Source organism: Channa argus, chromosome 19 (assembly GCF_033026475.1).
Source record: "Channa argus isolate prfri chromosome 19, Channa argus male v1.0, whole genome shotgun sequence".
Lineage (NCBI taxonomy): Eukaryota > Metazoa > Chordata > Actinopteri > Anabantiformes > Channidae > Channa > Channa argus.
The window spans coordinates 12,274,022-12,295,296 of NC_090215.1; the positions used below are offsets into that span (position 1 = coordinate 12,274,022).

The following is a 21,275-nucleotide window of genomic DNA, read 5'->3' on the forward strand; positions in this document are numbered from 1 at the left end:
GAACTGGTTCTTCGGCATATCACTCATTCTCTAGACTCTCCTGTACCCTGCCCTCAAGACGCTTCTTTATTAAAAAAAAAAAAAAGGCGAGAACTTAATTTGGTGCTGGCAAATAATGAGAAGAGATGTGTCTGAGTATAATTAATAAATCTGGTTCTATGTAAGACACCATACCACTGCCTTAGCTCACCTGGTCACGTGAAACCAGAAGTACATGCTATAATTAGGATCAACCTCTTCAGGAGGACTATTAAATAAATGAAAGCAGAGGTCATTTTGGAGGCCTTAACTAGTTACGTGAAGACCAATGAGCGTCACCAATAAGACGCCAACTCCCTTTAGGTATGCTTCCCCTGGCTGAATGAGATGCACCTGTAGCAAGGCGGGGAAAGGACACACTCAGCAGAGTTTCAGCGGTGTGTCAGACAAACTCAACGTTTTTTTTCTCTAACTTCGTTGCACACAAACAACAGGAATCCTGGGTCCTCTTCGTGTCAGGTAAGTGATTGAAAACAATTTGATTTCAGATAACCAGCGTATGGAAACATGGAAAAACGTTCCGTCCACCTGTACGTTTATGGTGCGTAAAAGTATTGAGGCTTCCTTACTTATCAGATTTAAAAAAAAATCCTGGTTAATAAGACGTGACATCCTTGTCCACTGCTAGTTCATATCAGTCAACAAAACCTAACAGCGAACAGAAAGACGATGTGATATGCAAAATGTTTTACCTTTTACAAATCCCCTAACTTGCCACATGTAAAGACGTCTAAAAGAGATCTTAAAGCGCATAAAAGTTTTTGTTTACAGGCAGTGTCCCAGTCCCATCCCAGTCAAACCAGTTATTTAATGACTTCCCCTGTGCTGCTACTGGATGTCCCTGTTGGATGTCATTTACCGCCGAGGATTACACTCAAAAGACCCACGGGTTTTGTTTTGTTCCACCGGTTTGTCCTTTGGAACAATGGAAAGAATATAGTTTAAAGTTAACCCGTCAGTCTGCAGCAAAGTTAGAGTGATCACATGATTTTTATTTATTAATTTTTGATTTGAGCAGTGCAACAGAGGAGATGGACCAGGTATCAAACCGGTCTGGAGTGGCCAGTGAGGATATTACAGATGAGACAACATCCCTGGTGGATTTCAGGTGGAGCACTGATGAAGAAGAGGTAAAACGGCTAAACACTAAGACTTCTCTCTTCACATGAAGCTGCTGCTTAAAGACAATTGCCTTTTAAAATGACATTTGGACTATTAAACATCTGATATAATTAATTTAAAGCAAGCATTGGTAGTTTAACTTAGAATGAAGTTTACAATGGAAAACCTTTGACCGCCCTCTTGTGGCTCAGCTTCATTACACCATGTTTTATCATTAGGGTTTCTGTTGGCTCCCTGATGCAAAGCCCACATGGCTGTTGATGCTGTTTATCATCTGCTCAGACTCACTGGAGAGCTCCTTATTTCTTGTTTCTCTGTCTTTATTTGTTTTGTTCGAGACAGAACAAGTAACATGGTAACTATATAAAGCATTATAGTATTAATGTCTCCATTTCATTAATGTTCACCTGTGCTTCGTCAGAGCTCTGATCCTCAGGGACAGTGTCTTGCAACACCTCAAACCCCTGTTACAAGCTACAAACAAAGGTTTGACGAGTTTAAGAAGTTGTTCAAAGAACTGCCTGCATCAGAGAGACTCTTAGTAGGTGAGTTACAAATGGAGCTTTTCATAGTAATTTAATTAGTAAGAGTGTGGTGCCATGATCCAGATATTAATTTTTTTTGTTTTGTTTTTTAGAGTAAGTTCATGAGAACAGTTTATAAATAATCAAATTGTCCTTTTTTCATACTAAATTTAAATCTTCCAAAGAACAGTAATCATTGTAGAAGGACAAAAATGTAGAAGTAGAAGAAATAACATCAAGGTGCAGAGCTATTAAAAAAACAAAACTCAGAATTAATTTCTATGTTACAAAACAAGCAAAATAATAAAATGTGCAAACTATATAAAATCATTGTGTTTTTTTGGTTTCTGATCCAGTCTGATGACCATTGCAAACATTTACAGTAAAGTTTTATGCTCCCAAAGTTCCCTTTTGATATATTTTAAAAGATCTTAAAAACATTTTTTGCCACAGCCTGATACAGTATATTTTCTTTACCGGTCTCTTTCAGTGTACACACTAAAACAAAGTTTAATTTGAGGCCCCATGTTTATATGGCTGCACTGTTGCTTTAAAATAAAAGGATTAAATCAGCCTGTAGCTAAGCTGATTTATGAAATAACCATCTTTCAGTTTAGCAACAACCAGCTGCACAATAAATCTCTCGGATTAGATTGATATAGAAAATAATGGTACTTTTAAAAGACGTAGGTGAAAATAAATCCCATACTATTCAAATTAACATTTTATTAGATATGATCAGTATTTGTACACAATTATGAGTACTCAAAAAAAAAAAAAAAAACATCACGACATAGCAGTATCTTACTGCAGTGACCCTCTAAGACACAGTCATTTGTATGGATTATATACCAGCTTCAGCATACACATCATTTCTCCTCAGACTACCCATGTGCCCTCCAGCGGGACATCCTCCTCCAGGGACGCCTGTACCTCTCAGAGAACTGGATATGTTTCTACAGCAATGTGTTTCGGGGAACAAAGGTGATAGGATGGTTGGGGAGGATTGTGGGCAGGAGGAGATTCATAGTGTAAATATGTGTACTGTAAATATGTGGACACAACGACTAAATGCAGAAAAATGTTTTCCGTTATGCAAAATATAGAGTTGCTTTGGAAAGTAGTCTGACCCCCCCCCCCCCCCCCCTAGTTTTTGCACATTTTGTGTTTTTAAATTTTAAATGACTAGATGGGCAAAATCTGTTAATCTATTAAAATGATTTTTTTTTTTTTTAGCATTATTGTGTACAATCATTTAAGAGGTGTTAATACTTTGTGAAGCGACTTTAGGCCAAATGTCATAGTGTTACATCCCCCAGAAAACTGTATGATAATGCAACAATGACTGACTAATGCATCACTGTGAGCAGCAAGTTCATGCCTCCTCTTGGGATTTGTTAAGTCACTACAAAATGTCAGCACTAAATTATTTCTGACTGTAGGAGGATTTATCTGACAGTGTAATGGATTTTTTTCCCCTTTTGATTTAGCATGTGCACATTAAATACTGTTAACATCTTACTTTTTTTTAACTTTGACCTTTTTTATTTTAATAGATTACAGTGGCTCTCAAAGACATTGTGACCATGACCAGAGAGAAAACCGCTCGGCTGATTCCCAATGCCATCCAGTTCAGCACAACCACAGAGAGGGTGCATTTTGTTGGAAGTCAATCAGTGTATACTTCCCATTTCATGAACACACAATTTTTTTACTTTTGATATCTTTGTCATCTCTTGCAGTTCTTCTTCACTTCCTTCTCGGCAAGAGAAAAAAGTTACCTGGGTATTTTCCGCATGTGGCAAAACACACTTCTGGACAAGGTAAGGCCCTGCTCCACTCACTTCTTCTAACCTTATACTGTCTCCTCCATGTAGGAGTAACTATTGCTCTAGGTACAACAGTAATCCTTGCTTATGTCAGCATTATAGACTTTGCTGTTGTTTAATAGTGATAAAATTACAGGAGGTCTGTGACTTTACCCTGTTGTGTAGCACTTATCTAATCAGTGTGAGGTTATCTTTACTGCTCTGCTGTTCCATGTAGGGTAAAGATCTGGACACAACAAATGCAAATACGTGTTGCACTCGATTGAACAAATTCAGTACCTCAATATTCAGAATATTTTATTTCTATTTTTATTTTAAGTAGTATACTGGGACATGTACTAAGGAATACATGCATTTTTCAGGAATATAGTAAAAATAAACCTTAAACATTTTACCCATTGCTTTGTAGACATTTCCTGGTGAAGGTGTTATGTGAAGATACTGTAAATGGATTAAAAGGTGGTAATTTTCCATTAGGTTTTGTATACAAGCTGATGGTGAAGCACTTAAAAGGTCTGAAGTTAATGGACCAAAAGCATCTGAAATCAGTTTTAAGTGTAATTGCTGAAAACCTTGCTGAAGCATAAACTTAAACATTGAGTGTTAAGAGGACGCAGCTGAAAAAAGCCATGGAACCTGCATTAATCTTAAAGCAGCAGAACAGTCATTTAGAAGTTGAAAGAAACTAAAATGTATGTTCAACTGTAAATGACAGCAACTGAAAATGTACTTAAAGTAGCTATTGTGAAATGACGTGTTAGTTGCTATGTAAGTAAAATGTAAAAAACTCCAAGTACCTAAATAATCTACTACTTAATCTCACAAAATAAGTATTAGACTTACTCAAAGTAAGACTGTATTTTTATAAATGGTGGTAAAATAATGTTTGATACTGTAAGTGCATTTTTCTGTCATAGATATTCTAAAGGATCCAAATACTTCCAGTATGTCAGTGTTATTGTACAATTCAAACAAACCCAACAGATCTATTTTTGCCATCTTTTAGTGGTTACAAAGAAGAACTTTGTAAAAAGAAATACAATGTGTATGGATTATATTAATAGCAATTTATTTAATCGATGATTATGTTATGATTATAAGCTGCATGTGGTTTTGGCCTACTTCCTTTTTTTATTGTGATCTCTGTAGCTGCTTACATTATACCATTATAGACGTGCACAGTGGCAGCCTACCCACTGGGGTGTAGGTCTGCTGGGGTCTGGAGCGAAAAAAACATCAGCGGCAGAAGTTCATTGACCTATGCAGGTGTGGCCATGTGAATTCATTTGCATTGGTGATTTAACCGCTTGTGTCAGAGCTGAAACTATGAACCACGGAACCACAAAAACACGAAAACCAAGGTGCCTCTCGGGTTTCCTGTAGCTGCCAGCGAATCAAACTTTCAACTGGTATAACGAGTTTCTGTTTACCTTTTATCTCGGAGTAAATGTGGGCGGCGCGTCTTTTCGCCCCAGCAGTCGCCCAAACGTAGGACTTCCTGAATGTGAGTGCGCGGTGTGTCCAGGTTAGAGATCAGTAGCCTGACAGTCAGTTAAAGCTCCCAGCTGCGGGGAAATGTCCTCTGACATGTAAGTAAAGCCTCTAAAGTGTCTTCCACTTTATCTACGATGTTGGTAGTAAGCTAACCGAACACCGTATGCGGTTCGGTACAGCAAAAACGCTATTAAATACCCGCCTGAACAAACAGTTTTAGCTCCACTCTTCTGATTTGCGCTGCTTTTGTTAGTTTTGTTTCGCATCACAACCTACTGTCAACTGCAGATGCATGATTTGTATACATGTGCATTGTATTTGATATTTGTGAGACTGCTCGCAGCTGTCACATGTTAACTGAATAATCTAGGATCAGTATTTAGGGCTCAGAGACAAAGTTTACAGGTTGTTTTTTACGCGTGGTGATAAGGCTGTAAATGATACTGCGTGGAGGCTACGTATCCAGGTTACCTGCAACCATATATGTTCATATTATTGTGTTTGTGGCTGCCAAAGCAGACAGAAAGAGATAAATACAGGGTGGTTTCCACGTCCTTGTGACCTCTGCTCCTTCTTTTATTTATTCATTTATTTATCTATCTATCTTTTCCTCTTTCAGCCTTTGACCAGCTTGGAGTTGTGGCAGATGGTTAAACAGCATTATGGGCAAGACCTGGGTCTGAGCCATGAAGAGATGGAAAGCTTACAGATATCAGCAGAATCAAGCATGCAGACCAGGTGAGCACAATCGCACATGCCCTCCCACAGTCACACACATGGACATATAGTTGGGTAATGTCTGTTTATTTTGTTTGTTTACAGCCTCACTGTCAGGCCTGGTGGTGATGATGGTTTAGGAAAGGTGGAGCGAATCCCTTCCCTTCGCCTGCCTGTGGTGGAGCATGGGCCCCTGGAGACCTCCACGCCTCAAGGAGAGGACCTGGTGTCTCCTGTCGGCTCACAGAACTCAACAAACACAGTATTACATTAGCCTTTTTCTTTCACTGCTTTACTTATGTGCTTCGAAGCATTTTTACAGCTTTTTTCCCCCCCTCAATCTCCTGTAGGATGACTCTCGCAACACACCATCGCAGAAGCGTAGTCCTGCCCCCTCTCTGGACCGCTTCACATCAGAAGGGATTTCCAAGCACTCCTCACTTACTCTTGACCTCAATGCCAACGAGAACGGCGTGTCTGGGCAGAGTGGTTCAGAAAGCCTCGAGGAAGGTAAGAGGACGCAACCAAGCTGCTGGTGAAAGCTACAAACTTCACTTTGTTTCATGTTTCTGTGCTTTTAAAATTTCCTCCTCCTCTGCCTTTTTGCCTTTTATCAGTGGAGGAGCGAGTGGGTGGGTCCCAGGGGCAGGGTCGACTCTACTTAAACAAGGTTTTCCACATCAGTGCTAACAAAATGTTTGAGATGCTCTTCACAGACTCTGGTTTCATCCGAAGATTTATGAACGTCAGGAAGATGACCAGTAAGACCGGTTATTTTCTGCTATTCCCAAAATATCTTCATTCATTCACTATTTATAATTAAACCTGTTGTTGTTGTTGCTTGTATTATCAGACACCAGCTTTACTGCTTGGCAAAAAGACTCCTCGGGAAATATGAAACGGAGTCTGAACTACACAATAACCATCAGCAACCCTCTTATTGGCAAATTCTCCACAGCTACGGAGAACCAGGTGTGTTTAATAGTGTGTGCACACTTAAATTAATAAACAAACATGTTTTTTGTGGAATTGTCGCTTGATGCTTATTTGCCCTTCATCTATCTCTCAGACGCTGTACAAAGAATCCAGGGATGGTCAATATTATCTTGTGGACTCTGAGGTCTACACGCATGACGTGCCCTATCACGATTACTTCTACACACAGAACCGATACTACATCATAAGTAACTCGAAGCGGAAGTGTCGACTAAGGTAAGGCATAAATCAGTTTATCTGTTGACCTTATTTATTTTGGAAGTGACCGGTACATAAAACGCCTGATGTGCTCCCAGGGTTTTCACCGATGTGAAGTATAAGAAGCAGCCATGGGGTCTGGTGAAGTCCTTTATTACCAAAAACTCCTGGAGCGGTATAGAAGATTATTTCAGACAGCTGGGTGAGTAGAACACCCTGCCTGCACATTAAAGAGTACTCCTGTCTTCTTTCCTCAGCCTTTGGTTTATTTAATCTGTGATCTGATAAGAATTGTTTCCTCCAACATGCATCACACTCTGCTGCAGTCAGTCTTATTGCAGCTGCATTCTAAAGGAAGGAGAAATGTTTAGCAATAAGGAATATGGCCTGCACTGGCCTTAGGTTTTTCTTATGCCCTTTTAAGTGCACTAAGCTTGAGGAGGAAATCCTCATCGATTTATGTACATTTTGAAAAGGGTTCCTGGTTTTTATTTATTTACCATTAAAGCAGACAGTGCCTACCTACATAAGTGCCTTTTGACTTAGGAAGCACGTGATATTTTTACTGCTTTATATTATCTAATTCAGTCTCATTAGTATTTGACTTTTTGTGATGACACCACAGAAGCAGAGCTGGTGGAGGAGGAAGCGGAGATGAATCAAGGAGGTGGTGATAGTGGGAAGATGGGTGGGCTTCGGCGAAGGAGACGAACCTACAGTCGGACTATGCCGGAGCATTTGAAACCCAACAAGCAGTATGGGCAAGACCCTGAGCAGCACAGAGATGGCAACATGGGTACATACAACTTTAACGAATGGCTCGGCCTAACTGAGTTGTAATATTCTAACATTAGAGATGCTGATTGATTAATTTTAGTTTCATAAGGGTAAAGTGAGGCTGGCTGTTTCCCCATCTCCAGTCTTCATACCAAGCTAAGCAGATTGATTACTGGCTGTAGCTTTGTCTGACAGATAACCAATGCTCTTATCTAATTATTGACAAAATAGTGAATCCAGATGGTATTCAGAAGTTTTTCCACATTTTCTTATGTTACAGCCTAAAATCATAAATGGATCAAATTCATTATTTTCCTCAAACTCTACAAACAATACACCATAATGACAACATGAAAGAATTTTGTTTAAGATCTTTGCAAATTTATAAAAAAAAAAATCACATGTACATAAGTATTCTCTTAGGCACAGCCTTCACCATGAAACTCAAAATGTATTATTTTGAGTTTATTCCATTGATCATCCTTGAGATGTTTCTACAACTTGATTGGAGTCCACCTGTGGGAAATTCAGTTCATTGGAAATGATTTGGAAAAGCACACACCTGTTTATATAAGGTAACCGTGCAGGTCAGAGCACAAACCAAGCCATTAAATCCACGGAATTGCCTGTAGACCTACGACACAGAATTCTATCGAGGCACAGATCTGGGGACAGAATTGTACAGAGAACTTTCTCCAGCATTGAAGGTATTGATGAGCAGTGACCTCTATCATTTAAATGGTTTGGGACCACCAAGACACTTCCTCAAGCAGGCCGACCGGCACGTTGCAGTATGCCTGGAGTTTGCCAAAAGGCATCCGAAGGACTCTCAGACCATGAGAAACAAAATTCTCTGGTCTCTTTGGCCTGAATGCCAAGTGTCATGTCTGGAGGAAACCAGGCACCGCTCACCACCTGGCCAATACCATCCCTAGAGTAAAGCATAGTGCTGGCAGCATCATGCTGTTGGGATGTTTTTCAGTGGCCGGAACTCGTAGACTAGTCAGGATCAAGGGACTGATAAATGCAGCAATGTACAGAGACATCCTTGATGACAACCTGTCCAGAGTGCTCTGGACCTCAGACTGAGGTGACTCTTTATCTTTTAAAAGGACGACAACAACCACAAGCACATAGCTGAGATAACAAAGGAGTGGCTACAGGACAACTCTGTGAATGTCCTTAAGTGGCCCAGCCAGAGCCCATAATTGCACCTGACCGAACATCTCTGGAGAAATCTGAAAATGTGCACCACCGCTCCCCATCCAACCTGATGGAGCTTGTAACATAACAAAATGTGGAAAAGGTTCAGTGTGAATAATTTCTGGACGCACTGTATTTAGTTGCTGTGCACTTGTCACAGTTGCTTCTATTGTAGCGAACATGCCAAGAGGACTGACGAAGCTAACAGCTATTGCTGTAGCTGCTGAAAAGCAGAAGCATTATCATTGAGGAGCGGAATAACATGTCATCATATTCTCCGGTCACACTCTTTAACACACCCAGAAACCACCAGCATTTAGTTGTTGCAAAATCTTATTTGTAAGCAGAAACATGTTGCAAACCAGTGTAAAAAAGTCTGTGTGTTAACCAGCACTTAAGTAAGCATGTTACAGTGCTACATGTTACTTTCTCTCAGTTCAGTTTCTTCACACACACACACACACACACACACACACACACACACACACACACACCAAAACCATCAAGCACTACTTGCATATGGTTAAACTGATTTATGCTTCCACATTAAATCTCGAGAAGAGGAGAATTCTGATTACTCCTGCTGCATCTTGTGGATTTTTAGTAAGCACCATTCTTAAGTAAACACAATTATTGAGTGCAACTTAACAACCTACATGTCTCACAAAAATAATTTCTTCTGTCCTGCTGTATTTCAGGCCCCTTAGAAAGGAATGGCCCATACAGATGGAACATTACTACGATAGTAGCCGGGATGAGTGTAATGTAAGTTTTAGAAATGCAGACACACCTGTGAAACGGTGTGGTGTTTAAATGTGGGCCTTTATTTTGAAACTACTGAGAGTTGGCTGTGTATGTGGATGCTCTAAAGGTATCTCCTATTTTGTTATTCTGCACACTGGTTGAAAACTTTGCATCTTTTTCAGTTTGCTGATTCTGACCGTGCTAAATCTGGGCTTATTTTTCAAGTTGTGGGCCATGGAGGACGTGGCCCACCGCTTGTACCTGAGCACTAAGCATCGGCTGAGGGAGAGGAGTGAGGCCAGGTCAGAATACTCTCTTCTTTTGCAACATGCATATTGTTTCGTACACAATAACTATCAGTGGTTGCCATAGTTGCTAAGAAAGCAAAGTCTTGGTGTGGGTGGAGAAGGAGTCTTCCTCCACCTTTTATGTCTGGGGCATTTAAGCAGCCCACATATAAAAGAGCTCTTGTTCTAATGACTCAGTGTTGAAACTGTCAGCTGCTGTAAATTTAGTTATGTAAGTGACACTTGTAGACCTTTTCTGCTTGTCTTCTGCTTCCTTCAACAGCTTAGCCCACGAGTATGGTCCCAAACAGGAACCTGGGTTCAGGACAAGAGAGGAGATGCACCTTCTGAAAACCGTACTGCAGGACTCCATCAACCTTTTAGAACAGGTGGGTCACGCAGTTCTTGATCTGATTGCTAAATTATGGATGTTATTGTGGAGATGTGTCATTGTATAATTTAAAAATAGTGTCTTAGTGGTAGGGATTTAACTCATTGTTAATCCTCTGTAATTGTAAATATGAATTAATCACTCGTGGCTGATTTGGTTTTTACTTGGTTAACATAGTGTGTGTTATTACTACAGTAACCATGCCTTGAGCAGCTACTTTGACAGAAACAGAGCTTATATTGGCATCTGAATACAGCCCCAGACCAAAATTAACAGATAATGTTTAGTGAGATAAAAACTGAATGTAAATACATTTAGTGGTTATTGTAGAACATTTCTGGCTGCAAACTGGGTCTGCTTATATTTCTACTTTTTTAAAAATAGTGCCAAATTTATTAAGCATGGATTTGTTGTGGTCAGCTTCTGATTAACTTAGAAATCAACAAAGATTCATAAACAACTATATTGTGTCTAATAAAACTGAAATGTTAGGCTTAATGACTTGTCATTACTTTCTTAAAAAGGCAATGATTTAAACTGCTTATTTTTCTGTTATACCACTGAAGCCTATGTTAAAAATGTCCTCACAGCTCCGCAGCTCTTTGATGGTGCTGCAGCACAACTTTGCGTTGGCCAATCGGACGGCGACCGTAGCAGCAGCACCACCACAGTGACGTGCCACACCTGTTGACGACCCCTTGGAGGAAAGAAGGCGCTGCCGCAGTGATGCGCCTCTGAGGAAATTTCTGCCATGTGTTACCATGGTTACATGTCCCAAAGCAAGTGGTGGGGCATCAGGTGCAGGATGTGTTAAAGGCTACAGACTGAGAGAGCAAAGTTACATCAGTCACCCACAAAGTGGGGGCAGTGGGTTTAGATGTAAGGAAGGGGCTACTGTCAGCTCCTATTGCTGGCTTGTTTTTCACTCTTTTCCTTAAATAGTGGCATTAGGAAGGAGTTTTCTGAGTCTGGCTCTCTTAGCTGCGTGCCACATCAAATGAACTAGTGTAAATACTTTGACTTTTGTTTTATCCTTGACGATAATTATTATTTAAAATTTTATCTATTCACATGTTTGCACATATTTAATGCACAAGTGCATTATAAATAAGGCTGTGTTTTAGATGTTTTTTTTTTTTATTATTATTTTTTAAATAAAATCAGGATGAGTAACTTTAAATTCAAGAGGTTGTGTTCTGTTTGGTTATTATCGTTTTCTATATGTAAACCTCAGGACTGTCTCCAACTTTAAATGTATATGAAATTGCAAACAGAAGAATAACTTTATTTTTATAATAGTGTATGTGAACAAAATGTACTTTTCAAACCACATATTTAACAATTATTCCCTTCATTAAGCTCTTTCTTCATTGAGAATTGATTAAAGGAAGTGCTGTGAAGCTGAAATCCACAAAATGTGGACATGCCTGTTTTATCGCTATGTACTGTACATGTCCATGTATCTTAATTTTCTTGTTTTAAGTTCTGTTCTGAGCCATGTTTTTTAATGAAATGGTTTACTATAACTTTAAACACGTTATTTTATTCAAGATGTCGATCTGCAGGACAGTCTCAGGTTACCGCTGTCCTGTGCACTCACTCTCAACACAAGTTAATGGTCTCTATGATGCTCTGAGAAGTGACCTAAATAAAATTCAATGAAAATATCATGCTCTGTTATAATAAAATATTTGTTACCAGATGTCCTATTTGTGCTAACATTTTAAGGTACAACATGTTAAAAAGTCAGACTTGTGACTTTGTTTGTTTTGATAAACATCTTTAATTTTTATTCATCCAATTAGTGTTTCACCACAAATCTAGTTTATTTTTCACTCTTGCATTTGAACTAGTTTTGCATCATAAAAAAAAGAAAGTACTTACTAGTTGTCTGCTAACATCAATGAATGAATACATATGAAACCAGATTTGAAGTGGGAACCTTCAGCTTACCAGATGGCTGATGTACCTCCTGAAATACATCCACTCTAAAAAATGTATTACAGTAAAAATGTAAACTGTATAGATACTTTCAATACAAAATCAACAGTTGCAATTCGGTGTTGAATGCTGCATGTTTATTGGCTCACTGATGCTCAGGAGATTCAGGTAGTGAAATCTCAAGTCATTTTTTTAACACTATAGTATGGAGGCAATTAAGTCAGTGCCATGACAGTAATACACTCTGAAGTTTAGTACCCAGCCCTAATTGGTACTAAGTGCTGTTTGTATTCCACACCAAGTCTGGGTAACGGATATCTGATTTTTATTAATTACTAGAAATTTTTACTTATTTTTCCTTTTTGTACTAACTTAGTATGTGAACTGTGATTACTGGATAGTAACTTGATAACTTGTTTGTTAATGTTAGAACTGGTAAGATAGAGAGAATTTCAACCACTTTATGTACTGACAAGTGGTCAATCCATAATAATATTCATTATTAATATACATATGTCTGGAACTTAAAAAGCCAAACACGTAGAAGTACACAAACTTAATACACGTAATAGTGCAAGGACTTTTGTATAAAATGTGGAAGTACGACTTTAAATACTTAATACTTTAAATACTTAACTCAATTTGAAGTACCAAGTAAACCTTGAATAACAAAATTACTCCACAATACAGTTTAAACAGTAGACGATTGTATTTGCTGCTGTTTGCTGATAATACAAATGTATAGGTCTATCCCAGATTTAATCATCAAACTTTAAAAGATGAAAAACAGGACAAAAAAATGTTGTTTATTAATGTAGGAAATTAAAAAAATAAGTACACAAATACGTTTCTACCTCTGGTAAAAGTGCAGTATTACTAGAGTAAATGTAAAATTGACGTAGAGAAGCAACTGTACAGTACAAGTAGCCTCTAAACTACAGTACTTGTGTAACTGTACTTAGTTTGTGTCCTGTCTTATCTCTGGGCGGGGAGAGTCCACCTCATTTAACGTCAGAAGGGAAACCGTCTTCAGGACTTCTCCCTCCCTACACACACACACACACACACACACACACACACACACTGACTCCAAACCCGAACCCCGCTGGACTGCTCTCTATCGACCCACCTTCGAATCACGATCCACGGCCGCAGCGTTCTGGTCATTTCCACGGCGCACTGAGCTCTGCACCGGATACGACAGGCGTCCCCGGCAGAAGGACTTCCGCTGAGAAGCCGGCGGAGGGAAATGGCTTTGGTCGATATTTCGTTACTCGAAAGCGTCGTCATGTTGCGGCTCCGTGTTCAGGTATGTTAATGTTTTTATTTTCGTCCAGACTCCGCGTCTTGCGGACCGTGGCGAAGCCTCTTTCTGACGCATTGTACCGCTCCAGTCTGACGGCGGCTGGAAATCTGACCTCCAGTCGGTGGTTAATAGTCTGTCAGAAGTGTGGCAAACAAAACTGAACATCAACTCTGAAAAAGCGCCATAAAGGAGACAAAGACTCTTATTTTTGCATTGGGAAACACAAAAATAAGTACATACGAGAAATGCGTTCTGCAATCCTAATCAGGAAGTCAAAAGCCGATATTAATTTAGTTTTACCAATACACATTAAAGCGGTCTGTTTAATTTCCAAAATAAAAATAAATGAGTTTTTGCTTACAGTCATAACTATAAAAGAAAAGGTTTATTGCAAGTAGTGTTTGTGTCATAATAACAGGGGTGTGTCTAGGAAATTTAGGCCCCCTTAAAATACTTTAGGCTACACTTGGACCCTATTAACTTCTTTGAAAAATGTAATTTTTTAAATGCCTACAATCCTTCATTCTGTTTATTGGTATTAATGTTAGCTTGTCTCAGCACTGTTTGGTGGTTGTGGGTTTGTTGGTCTTGACTCAGTGGTCTTCAATTGGATTTGGATTGACACCTGTTTGGAACTTACACATCAGCGATTGTGTTCTTTGCTGGTTATCTGGCAACATTACAGGGATGACAAGACTCCAGAAAGTCTGGGAAGAAAAAGGAAAAGACATACATAACTCTTACACATAACCCCTTGCTTTGACACCTGGCTATTGGTCTACAGATCAAGCAAAAAAAAAGTTATTCTTTTAAATATTAATATCCACCTTAGCATCAGGCCGGCTGTCATGACATGAGGGTCATTCAGAAACAACTTTTACAGCAGTGTTTTTGCTCTGAATTTGCCATATATAGGTAATTAAGAGTTTGTCTATTTGATCATATTAAAAATATATTTGTTAACAATCACAATTTCCTGAACTCAATGGGATGTCTTTAGTCTGCTTGCTTTGTCTATAAAATGTTTAGAAACCCAAATTTAATATAGTATCAAATAAAAGAAATGTGCACAGCTGCAAAATAATCAAAGTAATTGCCGATCTTTCTATCGACTAAACCAATGACCTGTGCTTCAATTTCACTTAGTCACAATAACGCATCACTCAAAGAGCCACAACCATCCTACAAAATATTCTACAAGGATAAAAACATTTTGTTTTGAAGAGCTTTTTAATGTCTTATAGAAAATTCAGGTTAAAAGAAAACTTCTTGTTACAACAGAACCATGAACATCTGAGCACCACAGTCGTGCAGTGAATCCCTTCCTTTGTGAGAACAGATGAGCTGTGGGTTGTTTCTTCACATCCATTAATCACTACATGTATGTAACACGATCTGACTTTTCCTTAGAGCCTTAAAGATGTCATCAGTTAGATGCTGGGGAGTTCTGTGAACCCTGGCGTTGTTTTTACAGTGTTTGATCAGTGGCCGACTAATAATAATAATTATCCACACAATGATATTACTCTGATTTATTGCTAACCAAAGCTTCACCGAGGTCCAGAGTCAGATCCCCCCAGAGAGAGGTTTAACAGCGCTGAAGGATTAATTCAACTTAGTTACTCTCTGGGCCATCATCATAATTTTCTGTGATCGGGGAGTGAGACTGAAAAGTTGTTGTTTGATTGTTATAAATACTACCACTGCCTCACTTTAGCCCAAATCAGCTTGTGCCATCTATACGAGCCAGCAGACTACAGTGGTGGGGCTGTTCACTTGCTGTAAATCACTAAAGCATGACAGATTAGTGACAGATGTAAGGGTTGGAGGTCGACTGGGTAGGGTCAAATGAGCAGGGTCTGCTTTGCAGTGTTGTGTGGTGGAATTCTGGAAATAGCCGGTAAGCTGCTGTACGCAAAGGTCATTTGATTTAAGTGAGCTTTTACAAGTACTTTCAGATATTGTATTTAATTTCCTGTCTCCCATCTGCCAGTTTCTTCTGACCTGTCTTTCTCATCTGTAATACAAAGTTAATCATTGTACATTCGTTGACATCTGATTGGCTCTAAGGCATCGTCATGAAAAAGCGAGCAAACAAGGTTCAAGACGAGGAGGCAGCGTTGTGCTGCTGCGAGTATGTGAACAGACACGGAGAGCGCAGCCATGTAGCAGCTTGCTGCTGTGACTGTGAGGACCTGGATGACGCCTGTGACAGGTGAAGGACATTGTTGTCATCAACTGACTTAACACTGGGGCTGCAAATATTTCCATTGCTATTTAATGCGTTTGACTGTATTTTTAAAATTGACGGGTTCGTCTATAAATTTCCAATAAATTGTGAAAAAAATTGCACAACAGACCATTATTCTTTAACTTAGAGATGAATTGATTCAGAAGCTTGGAAGCTCCAGAAAGAATTAGTAAATGAATCTTGAGTCAAGATGAAGCTATTAAAAGTAATGAAAATAGAATATTTTTAATCACACAAATATGTTTTGAGTTTTGTTAGGAATTCTTTTGTCAACTGTCTCAGTCATGTACATGCAGAATATCAGGACCCTGTAACTGAAGCGGTCCGTAGCGATATAATGCTTTTCCTGCTAAGGCATGTCAAAATATAAAATATGAAAATATGATTTATTTGGGTTCTTTAAAACCAGCTGAATGCAGCATGTTTGTACATTTCTGGATTTTTGCCAGCAAACTAAAATAAAATATTTCACTTTTCAATTTAGGTTTCTGAAGAGGGAACCTCAGAAACCTGAATCACTGTCACAGGTAGCCACAGTTATCACAGATCGGATTCGTGTTCCCTGGCTGTGGGGGGGAGCTCGACAAGTGGACCTGTCTGTTATTCCACCTCTTATTCTTCTTCCTGTCTTGCTGAACTTGGCAGCTCTGCACTTCCTGCTTGGCATGGTGGTCCTGACAGCTCTGCCTGGCCTGGTGCTGTGGTACTATTACTTCACCCATCACAAGAAAGGACGTACACTCTTCTTTCTCAGCCTGGCACTCTTCTCCCTGGGGTACATGTACTACTTGTTCATCACAGAGGTCTTTCCCCGTGGGGATGTTAGCCTGGTCCACCTAGTGGTGGTAACTGTTGGGGTCGTCCTTACTCTACTAGCCCTTATTCACACCAAGAGAGACCCTGGCATTGTGCGGCCAAACCAAGATGCCATCCACAGCACAGTTACTTATTACAGCCCAATGGCAGACAGAGACCCCATCCTCAACGGGGCACGGCAGGATGTGATGATGACTGTAACCAATCGGGCGGGGATGCTGGATGCAGAGGTGGATCTGAATGAAAGTAGCCGAAAGAACTGGTGTTCGGTGTGCAGGGTGGTGCGGCCCCCAAGGGCGGGACATTGCCGGATCTGTGGTGTCTGCGTGCTGCGTCTCGACCACCACTGTGTCTGGTGGGTTCCATTAAAAAGCCTCTCATTCTGCCCATCATCCCTGTCTCTTCCACTTTGTTTTACATTTAAAATACTGGAGATTTCAACCATTTAAAATTCAATCCTGTCCCTTAAGTAAGTGACGGTTTGTCGTTTGAGGATTTGTAATGAGCTCAGTGTTTTTCCATGTTCACACCTGCTATGTCTTCCCTGACCATACTTCTATGTTGAGTTGAACGTCACACACATTCTAAATAGAGCAACATTTACCTGTTAACGTCTGTTCCGACAGTTATGTGTATTCCTGCATGTGTGTGGTCTAGTGTAACCCTTGGGTCTCAGTACAATGTTTTGTCTGCCTGTCTGTGTACTTGTGTCCGTGTACCCCCCCTTGATGCGGCATGGGTAGGATAAACAGCTGTGTGGGGCAGGACAATCATCGCTGCTTCCTGCTTACACTCGTCCTCTTCCTCCTGACGTCTCTGTATGGAATCAGTCTGGTGCTTCAGAGTGTGTGTCCAAAAGAGAATCTCCTCACTGCTCTGCTCTACTGCCCGGGGGTCTACAACCAGTACAGGTACTGAAATCACAGAACTAACCCTTTAATGTCATATTGTCTTTTCCTTATTAAAAATAAAAAACATTTTAACTATTCTATTTAAAGACAGGGTCAGAAATTCTAACTTTTTTCTTCTCTGCAAATGTATAAAAATTATATAAGCTACACAATTTGCTGATCTGTACAAATCTTAGTTGCAGTTACTGTATTTACTAACCAATTTGAAAAAAATTATTGTTATATGCTTATGTAAAAAATAGATGATAAATAAATAAATGTTTCCTACTCTTAGAGGTCTTTTTATATATACTGTGAATTTATCTTGATGAATACTTTAAAAATAATACTGCTCTTCTGACACAGTCATGATAAATACTTTTATCACAGATTCTGAGAAATACGATCCCTCAACTATTGAATAGTTTATTCTAACTTGTTCCAAAAAAAGCTTCTCAGCTTGATTGTGCCATGTGCAGTATTTGCATTTGCATAAGTGTAATAGGTTTAAACATAAACGTATACACATAGTGCTGATGGGAACAAGAAATGGGGTGGCTATAGCTCAGTTGGTAAGGCAGTTGACCATGGACCACAGGGTCAGTGGTTCAATCCCAGCTCCTGGCTACATGTCAAAGTGTCCTTGGGCAAGACACTGAAGAGTGAAGGTGTATCAGGTGAGCACCTTGCATGGCAGCCTCTGTCATCGGTGTGTGAATGGGAATCAACATTGTGAAAATATAAAAAAAATTTATAAATACACTGTATGACTATATAAGAGACTATTTACCAAATGGCACATGTGATTTTAGCAAAAAAAACTTTTTTTTTTAAATAACTCAAAATTACGCAGTATTTTTATATTTTCACTAGAATTCAACATGAAATGAAGATAAAATTGTGTTTCTTTCAATGCAGTGTTAAATCATTTTCACAGAGCATTTCAGAGTGTTTCCTCTCAAGCTCTAGAGAGAAATACACTGTTGTTGCTCAGAGCCATACGTTTGACTGTGTTAAAGAGTCTGGCCTGGCACTGTAGGTGTTGCACACTTAAAAATAGGTCTTCAGAAGAACCGTTTCAACCTCGGATCATTGAACAGACAACCTTTCATGGCATGAATTAGACTCCCCTCTAAAAGTATTGGAACAGTGAGGCCAGTTCCTTTATTTTTACTATACACTGAAAACATTTGGGTTTGACATCAAATGATGAATATGAGACAAGAGATCAACATTTCAGCTTTTGTTTTCAGGTATTTACATCTGGATCGGACACACAGCTTAGAAGGTACCACCTTTTCTTTGAACCCACCCATTATTCATGTGAGCAAAGGTACTGGAACGTGTGGGTGACAGGTGTATTTTGTTGGCCAGGTGACATTGTGTAACCAACATGAAAACCAGAGAGCTGTCTATGGGTGATAAACAAGCAATTGTTGAAGCTAAGAGAAAAAGGAAAAGCAATCAGAGCCATTAGACATTGGCCCCAGCCAATACAACCATTTGGAATGTCCTGAAGAAGAAACAAACCACTGGTGTACCAACTAACAGATGTAGACCAAGTAAAACAACAGCAGTGATAACAGAAACATTGTGAGAGCTGCAAAGACCCTAAAACAAGTGTTAATGACATCAGCAAGAACCTCCAGAGGGCAGGAGCGAAGGTTTTACAATCAACTGTTCGCAGTAGACTTCATGAACAAAAGTACAGAGGCTCGATGCAAACCACTCATGAGCAAGTATAGGAAGGCCAGGCTGGAATTTACCAAAAAGTACAGAGATGAGCCTCAAAAATTCTGGGACAATGGTTTATGGACTGATGAGACAAAGATTAACCTTTGTCAATACTTTTGCTCACATGAAAAATTAATGGGTTCAAAAAAAAGATGCCATCTTCTAAGCTGTGTATCTGATCCAGATGTAAATAAATGCTGTAATGTTGATCTCTTGTCTCATATTCATGTTTTCATTTTTACAACTAAAATAAAGGAACTGGCCTCACTGTTCCAATACTTTTAGAGGGGAGTCTAATTCATGCCATGAAAGGTTGTCTGTTTAATGATCTGAGGTTGAGACGGTCCTTCTGAAGAGCTATTTTTAAGTGTGCAACACCTACAGAAGTGCCAGGCCCAGACCCATTTGAACTTTTTCACATCCAAACTTATGGCTCTGTGCAACAACAGTGTATTTCTCTCAAGAGCTTGAGAGGAAACACTCTGAAATGCTCTGTGAAACTGATTCAACACTGCAGTGATTATATGAAAACAATGGTGCTTTCAACTCATCTGTCCACTAATATCTTTTGAACTGGTTACAATAAACATACATTGTGTGTTCCATTTACACTGACTAAAGACTTTGTAATGTAGTAATGAGATAAGTAGTATGATATCTGTATGATTTTATTATTTACACAAGTTTAATACCATTTAAAATTTTCTCTTGGCCTGTGTTCCAGTACTGCACTTTGCTTCACCTGTGCGTGGTACAGCAGCATTGTGACTGGTGGACTCCTCCACCTGCTGCTGGTGCAGGTTATTAACATCAGCTACAACACGACAGAGCGCGAGGCACGCATCGCCCTACGAGATAAAACTGCACACACTGCCTACTGGGGCCTCATTGTGGACCCTGGCGTGTACTCTCGAGGTTTTCGCAGCAACTGGGCTGAGTTTATGACAATGGGCGACAAATTGTATCCTCCCTCTCATGTCCCAGAGGCCCTGGTGTAAGAGACTGTCACAGAGCATGATTCTAAAAATGAGTCTGGTTACTATTGCTACTGTTCTCTTTATGTCCACTGGATGGCAACATGGCTCTTTTCACTCTTATCTTCACTGGCTTTCAGGTGTTGGCAGCAAACGTAAAAAGCTGCCGGGACTGTTATCTCAGCTATTGCCTCCTGCGTTGCCATCACTTTATCACAAAGCAATAACTACAAACCCAGTAGGATACATTCACTTCCATTAATGTCAGTGACATCTACTCTATGCATCTGTATCCAATCACCTTTTATATCTTCTCCTACAGCTGCCTCACTCCACCTTTCATCAGTCTTTCTGACAAACTATTAACTATTATTATTGACTAAATATTATTTATATATATTAATAATTATATCTCTTTCACACTGGCCATCTTCCTTGGACTTGAACGGTGTCTTTTGTTTCTCCTCTACGTTCTAGTGCCTTGCTGGGAGTCTGCAAACAGGATAAATGTGAGAAAGATTTTGAATCCTTGTAGGGACGTTCGAGCACAGCTACTTAATGATGCCTCTGAAGCTGGACAGTCCTGCGCAAATTAGCTGAAGATCATACCAACGATAGTCTCTGCACACTCCGTCTCCTTTCCCTCCACGAACTGTTATCTGTTAAATGTCTCGCGGATGTCAATCAGAGATAAAAAACATTTAAGCACAAGATAATTAGTCTAAATTAAGTTTCATGGACTGCCATTGCATTAAACTTAATGAATGATTGCTTGGTTATGAATATTTAAAAGTTACTTTTACTCTTAAAGTAGTTAAAATTGACTCTTGGATAAAGAACTTTGAAAAAAGGAAAAATAAAATAGATAAAAACATATACAGTAAATGTGTTCTTTGGAAGTAAAGCTGACTTAGTCCCAAAATGGATTCAATTCATTCCTATCATAAAAATGTTATGGCTCCAGTTGTGTGTTTTATCATATAATTTTTTTTAATTAAATGAATATCAGCAGTGTGCATGTGTATTCACTTGTTGTATAGGT

The 21,275-nt window shown here is 39.4% G+C and overlaps 2 protein-coding genes across 3 annotated transcripts; both read left to right on the top strand.

Annotated features, from left to right (window-relative positions):
* Positions 1 to 342: 342 nt before the first annotated feature.
* gramd1c (GRAM domain containing 1c) lies at positions 343 to 12,023 on the top strand. Its single transcript, XM_067486288.1, has 18 exons — positions 343 to 498; positions 1,058 to 1,169; positions 1,583 to 1,706; positions 2,569 to 2,669; positions 3,242 to 3,337; positions 3,428 to 3,508; positions 5,628 to 5,746; positions 5,831 to 5,987; positions 6,076 to 6,235; positions 6,343 to 6,486; positions 6,579 to 6,697; positions 6,795 to 6,937; positions 7,018 to 7,121; positions 7,545 to 7,715; positions 9,598 to 9,664; positions 9,826 to 9,945; positions 10,214 to 10,319; positions 10,912 to 12,023. The coding sequence occupies exons 2-18, from the start codon at positions 1,071 to 1,073 to the stop codon at positions 10,993 to 10,995; spliced, it is 1,995 nt and encodes a 664-aa protein (XP_067342389.1). The 5' UTR covers positions 343 to 498; positions 1,058 to 1,070; the 3' UTR covers positions 10,996 to 12,023.
* A 1,255-nt stretch (positions 12,024 to 13,278) lies between these two features.
* Positions 13,279 to 21,219, top strand: zdhhc23b (zinc finger DHHC-type palmitoyltransferase 23b). Of its 2 annotated transcripts, none has more exons than XM_067486293.1 (6): positions 13,279 to 13,571; positions 14,850 to 15,783; positions 16,304 to 16,990; positions 17,379 to 17,546; positions 19,984 to 20,253; positions 20,711 to 21,219. In XM_067486293.1, exons 2-6 carry the CDS (start codon positions 15,647 to 15,649, stop codon positions 20,766 to 20,768), a joined length of 1,320 nt encoding a protein of 439 aa, XP_067342394.1. In that variant the 5' UTR covers positions 13,279 to 13,571; positions 14,850 to 15,646; the 3' UTR covers positions 20,769 to 21,219. The 2 variants fall into 2 exon arrangements, with proteins under 2 accessions (XP_067342394.1, XP_067342393.1); XM_067486292.1 differs by having other exon boundaries at positions 15,639 to 15,783.
* Positions 21,220 to 21,275: the final 56 nt, after the last annotated feature.

What these genes read in the sequence shown, in the direction of transcription:
- gramd1c (XM_067486288.1), top strand. Translation starts at nt 1,071, where the DNA reads ATGGACCAGGTATCAAACCGGTCTGGAGTGGCCAGTGAGGATATTACA. An exon ending in AAAACACACTTCTGGACAAG is followed by an intron (nt 3,509 to 5,627) that starts GTAAGGCCCTGC and finishes TTCCTCTTTCAG; the next exon opens with CCTTTGACCAGCTTGGAGTT. An exon ending in CCACAGCTACGGAGAACCAG is followed by an intron (nt 6,698 to 6,794) that starts GTGTGTTTAATA and finishes TCTATCTCTCAG; the next exon opens with ACGCTGTACAAAGAATCCAG.
- zdhhc23b (XM_067486293.1), top strand. Translation starts at nt 15,647, where the DNA reads ATGAAAAAGCGAGCAAACAAGGTTCAAGACGAGGAGGCAGCGTTGTGC. An exon ending in CTCGACCACCACTGTGTCTG is followed by an intron (nt 16,991 to 17,378) that starts GTGGGTTCCATT and finishes CGGCATGGGTAG; the next exon opens with GATAAACAGCTGTGTGGGGC. An exon ending in CATGTCCCAGAGGCCCTGGT is followed by an intron (nt 20,254 to 20,710) that starts GTAAGAGACTGT and finishes TCTACGTTCTAG; the next exon opens with TGCCTTGCTGGGAGTCTGCA.